The 5,695-nt window shown below is 43.8% G+C and overlaps 1 protein-coding gene across 1 annotated transcript; it reads left to right on the forward strand.

The window, feature by feature from the left end:
- The first annotated feature begins 369 nt into the window (after window positions 1-369).
- On the forward strand, window positions 370-705 carry LOC107016705. The gene has a single exon (XM_015217096.1). It carries the CDS (start codon window positions 370-372, stop codon window positions 703-705), a length of 336 nt encoding a protein of 111 aa, XP_015072582.1.
- The last annotated feature ends 4,990 nt before the right edge of the window (window positions 706-5,695 follow it).

Here is a 5,695-nt window from a genome sequence, read left to right on the forward strand (position 1 = left end):
AGTATTGTCCATCCATTCACCAATATGTCATGAGTTTGCCAAATCATGTGATCGGTGCCAGCGAGATGGAGGAATTTTGAAGAGGCAAGAGCTCCCGTTAAACCCTATTCTGGTGATTGAGTTATTTGATGTATGGGGCATTTATATTATGGGCCCGTTTGTGACTTCTCATGGGATGAAGTATATACTTGTGGCGTTTGAATACGTGTCTAAATGGGTGGAAGCTATAGCACTCCTAACAATGAAGGGAAGAGTGTCACCGCGTTCTCGAAAAAGAATATCTTCTCCAGATTTGGCACACCTAGGGCCATTATTAGTGTTGGTGGCAGTCATTTTGTAATAAGTTGTTCAAAGTCATATTGGAGAAATATGGGGTTCTCCACAAATGTGGCTACTCCTTACCATCCACATACTAACGGGCAAGTTGAGGTGTCCAATAGAGAGATCAAACAAATTCTGGCGAAAACAGTGAATGCTAATAGAACTGATTGGTCAAGGAGGCTTGATGATGATGTTTGGGCCACCCGAACTGCATATAAGACTCCTATTGGTATGTATCCATACCAACTTGTATATGGGAAGGCTTGTCACTTTCCAATCGAGTTAGAGAACAAAGCAATGTGGGCATTCAAGAAACTGAAGATGGATTGGACTGAAAAAGCAGACCAACGACTAAATGGGTTGAATGAGCTCGATGAGTTTTGACTCAAAGCCTATGAAAGTTCAGACATCTACAAAGTGAAGATGAGGAAGTACCACAACCAAAGGATTGAAAAGCGAGAATTTCCGGTAGGTGATTTGATGCTTCTATTCAATTCTAGGCTACGCTTGTTTCCGGGCAAACTCAAATCCAAGTGGACAGGGCCATTCCTCATCACTAAAGTGTTCTCACACGGAGTGGTTGAGTTGGAAAATGAGGAGGGTGCATAGTTCACATTAAACGAGCAAAAGATTAAGATCTACTTGGGGCATGCAGAGAGCGTCCATGAAGTGGTTGAGGCTTATCCCCTCGATGAAGTCTGAGTAATAAAGGATCCTACATCGTGCCGCAACTTTAAATCATGCGCTTCCTGGGAGTCAACCCAAGGTATACCCTCTAGCCAATGATAGGTTTTTATGTTCTTTGTAGGAATAGTCGTACTCTTTCCGTTTTGTTTTATTTTTAGTTTTATTTCATTCTCACTTATGCACTATTGTTGGCTAGAGATTATTGTAGAGTCCATGGCTCAAAAGTGTCGTAAAAAGTACAAAAAGAATAGCTTAATGGGTGCTACATGTTTAGGGACCAAAACTAAAAATCTGCAGAAAATGGTCTGGGCACAGGTCTACGGACCCCATCGACGGGCGGTCGTCCAATCGACGGACCGTCGATGGTGTCTGTAGATCCAGGTATGTCTCGTAAATTTTTCCAAGTATTAATGCAATTGACGGTCCCACTCGATGGACCGTCACTGACTTACGACCCGTCGATGGGGTGTTGTAGGTCTAAATTGCCAGCAACCCAACTCGACCCATCTGGTAATATAAAAGGACATTACAATCATTAGCCTTCGTCTTTTCAAATTCCCCCAAAACCACTTTTCTTCATTAACTTCATTCCTTTTTCATAAAACACCATACATTCACCTTCTATAACCATCAAATTTCTCTGAACTTCATAAGAGTCCCCCAAATTCCCCAAAACCATCTCTTCCCAAATTCTCTTCCATCTCCGTTGTTTTTCATTCGGTGTTCAAATCGGGCGCGTAGGCTGCTACAAAAGTCCCTCTCACATCCGCCCCACTACGAACTCAAGGTGTGTAAATTTCCTTTATACTATGAATTCTCGTTCATAAACTGATTTTGAATGTGTGTCTTGACAGAGGGGCTAAATTTAACTAAAATTGCATGCTAATATCAATGTAATATGCCCCTTGGAATGATAGAAAGTGATTGTATGGTCTTGTGATCCACTTAAAATGTAGTTATAGGTGTCGTGTCTGCCAAATCCGACTTAGGGTTTCGTACTTTTGTTAATTTAGAAGGTCATAAGTTGGAAGTTGAATCACTAGGAATCATGAAATAGTCTCTTGGTTATTATGTTGGATTGTATAAACTTGAATGGGTCTTGAAGTGTTCAAAAGTGGATATCAAAAGAATGGCCTGAAATCTTTTTTCAGGCCAACAGAACGAGACCCTATCGACGAACCATCAATGGATGGACTGGACTTTAATGGGGTTCGTCGATTGCTCACCCTTAATTTGAAAAAGTTTGAGTTCACGGAAGTGCACTACAGTTTGTCGATTGATGAACAGAGCGTTCTACACGTCCATCGTTTCATTCAGAGAACCTGTTTTCACCAATTCTAAAGAAATAATTCTAAGTGTTAGACGATGGAAGGGGAATCGACGGACCATTCTGCACATCTGTCGTTTCCATCTGAGAGGTCTGAAAATTAGACTAAGCTGAATAACTCTAAGTGTCGTAAGACGGACCCTATTGACGGACCGTCGATAGTGCCTGTCGTCCTGATATTCCAGACCTACACTATATAGTAAAATTTGCTTTTCTTTCTTTGCTCTGCTTGTTTCGAGTGTGTGGTAGTGTTGACTTGAGACAAATAACTGTTCTACAGGTACAAATGGCACCGGAAAAGGATATCATCTACTCAAGGGGAAAGTCCAAGTCTGTAGCCCAGTCTCGTTGGATGATTTCTACTTCCGATAATGAACAAGATCCCGAGTATATTCCCCTGGGTACCATGCCCGCTACACCAGCTGCACGAGCCGCTCGAGGCACATCCCAGAAGGTGGTTCCCAGTGTTAGCCACTGCCTCCCAGTCTAATGAGGAGTGAACACTGGCCGGTACATCGTCTGGGTCGGCCTCGGGTTCTGAAGGACCGTCTGGATCCAAATTTGACTCATCATCAGGGTCAGCCCACTCGTCGGGGTCGAATGAGACCACTGCCTCCGGTTCGGTATCTCAAGGAACCACTTGGTCAGAGGGACCTACCCGTAAAGCCTCATCTGATGAGGCTACTAGCTTGGCGTCTGCCCCAGCACCCCATGCAGATGTCCCCACACCGGTTGCTGAGGATCCTAACCGGTGGTGTGTAGATGGTCAATATCAGGTATACAGAGATGACAAAATGCTGAATGAGAAGGGGGTGATGACTTGGTTGGCAAATGTCGAGCGTCGGGTTCTTACGGGGAGTTTGTGCACAGTCCCCGATATGCATACGCTGTTTAACAAAAACAAGCTAGAGTGGATTGCTAGGAGTTTGGGTTTTTACAGTGAGGAGGTCGTCCAAGAGTTCCACGCCTCCTATGTGGTGTCTCTAAGAGGCTCTTTTGATAGGTGGGAAAGGCCTGCCAAATAGGACCCGCTCACCGAGGTACTAATTTGAGGCTGTCAGGTTGAACTTTTTGCATTCACCATTCGCCGTTTTCTAAAGAGCCCCACCACTGACACACAACGGGCTCCTATTACTCCAAGTTCGAATATAGGTGGTAGATGGTAAAAATTGTCAAGTTTCAGAAGACCACGGAGGAGAGAGAAGCCGGTAAGAGATGGCTTGCTCATATTTGTCGATCGATGGTGAGGGGGCAGACTGGTGTTAAACCCCAAAGGGCTGATCAAGAAGGCCAACCTCACTTTCACAACCAAGTTCTTCTGGTTGTTAGTCCACCACTGCCTATCGCCGACGAGTGCCGATAATATTCTTACATGGGATAAGGCGGTATTGGTAGCGGCCCTGGTAACAAGTTTGGAGATCGACTTCGCGAAGCTGTTGATCACGGTGATACATGAGAGGGATTTCAATACCTATAATAATTACCCCTTCGCATGTCTTATTTTCCATTTATGTAGGGATGCCGAAGTGCCCATTTGTCACTGCGATGCACTCTACACTCCGACTGGGACGGTTGATATAGGTATCATAAGGGATGAGGCCAATGTAGCGGCACTGAGGAGAAGGCCGAGAGTTGAGTTGCAACCGTTGAGTGAGAAGTTTGCGGACACAGTGGAGTTATCCCAAGGGGCTAACTCTGCGTCTTTAGAGCCCGTTGATACCACCCTGGCTGAGAACTGGATTGAGAAGAGGGTGGACCAACAGACTGGGCAGAAGATTTAGGCCGTTCACCAGCGCTTTGATGCCTTTGAGTTGCGATTCCTTGCGCGCGCATCCCCTACTATTGACTTGACTACTTTTCAAGAGGTTGTGGATAGTTTGAGGGTAGATATAAATAGTATTCTGGAGATGCGAGGGATGGAGCCTGAGACTGCACCCTCCAAGCTAGCGGAGGACACTATGCTTGCTGCACTGTTTTCAGCACCTCCTGAGCCACAACCTAATCCACGTGGTCGTGGAAAGAGGCATAATTGCAGCCTCACTACTGAGGGAAAGGATGCCAGTGTGAGGGCCTCTTTGATTGATGAGGAGACCTGCCAGATGAGGGCACGAGAGGTAGCTGCCGGGCATCTAGTTCTACACTGGAGACCGGTTAGAGGAGCACCATAGATGGTATGGAGATTTATATGGGCACCACTGAGGGTGACCTATCTACTAATGTTGTGGGTTTCAGGGAACTGGACCCGCCCACTTGTTGATAGATCTTCATCGCTATGCTCCACAGGTTTGCTTCACCTACCACCCTATTTTTTAATTATTATCATGCATTGGGGACAATTGCATGATCTTTTTGTTGGGGGTGGGGTAAATGGAAAGTGAGTGTTAGGGTGAAGTCTGAGTAGCCCAACTTGCAATCCTCTCTTCGGGGTTTTCTCGCCTGTGTTCTTTTCCCCCAAGATACTGGTTACTTTTCTATTGAACCGGCATGTCGTAATTTGTACAAAGTATAAAAGCATGAAATATGAAGCATGATGGATAAGTATGAATTATATCTCGTCCTACAAAAGTGCCTGCATGAATAGGTGAAAATGAGTTGAATGTGTTGTCTCTAGTCATGACATATATAGGCACCCACTGCATGACCTTCAAACTAACACCTAAACTGGGAAATCTAACAATCTTGTAGGGTAATGAAGTGTCAAGAAAGTATGAGGAATTTTGAGTGTTCAACTATTGGTACCTATCTAGAAATTGCACGGTTCTCCTAGGAAAGGATCATACAAAACGAATTTGTGTTAGACAACTAGGAAACGATCATAGGCCCTTGTTCGAATTAAAAACCATCTAGCCTAAAAAGAAGTTAACCAAATCAAAGTTTTATTCCTTTTTGATCAAAATCTGTTGATTCTATAATGGACATTTCTTTTCTTCACCAACTCACTTTCACTGGCTTTAATGTGTTGGCCCTGGTCCTTCCTTGGACATGTGCACCTCGACTTAGGATTAAAGCCTAAGTTTAAGTGGCTAATGCAGAAACTGGCCTCTTCTTGTCCTTGACCCAACCTCAGGTAATATGTACCTCTACTAATGAAAAAAAACCATAAGTTGAGGGCGGATATTATAAGTGATGACCCAAAATTGGGTATGAAAAGAGTTGAATGTTAATAAGAAAAGAGAAAGTGAGTCAAAGATGTGACTCGGTGAAATCAACTCTGTGAATGAAAATAAAAAAGAAAAGTGAAAGAATACGGTGAAGAAAAGAAAGAAAAGAGTTTGAAAAAGTTGAAAAATAAATAAGGGTCATGTAAAAAAAGAAGGCGAGCAAAGAAAAGTAGGGCAGAAAAAGCCTATGAAAAGAGGT

The sequence above is a fragment of the Solanum pennellii genome, chromosome 4 (assembly GCF_001406875.1).
Source record: "Solanum pennellii chromosome 4, SPENNV200".
In the NCBI taxonomy this organism is placed as follows: Eukaryota; Viridiplantae; Streptophyta; class Magnoliopsida; order Solanales; family Solanaceae; genus Solanum; species Solanum pennellii.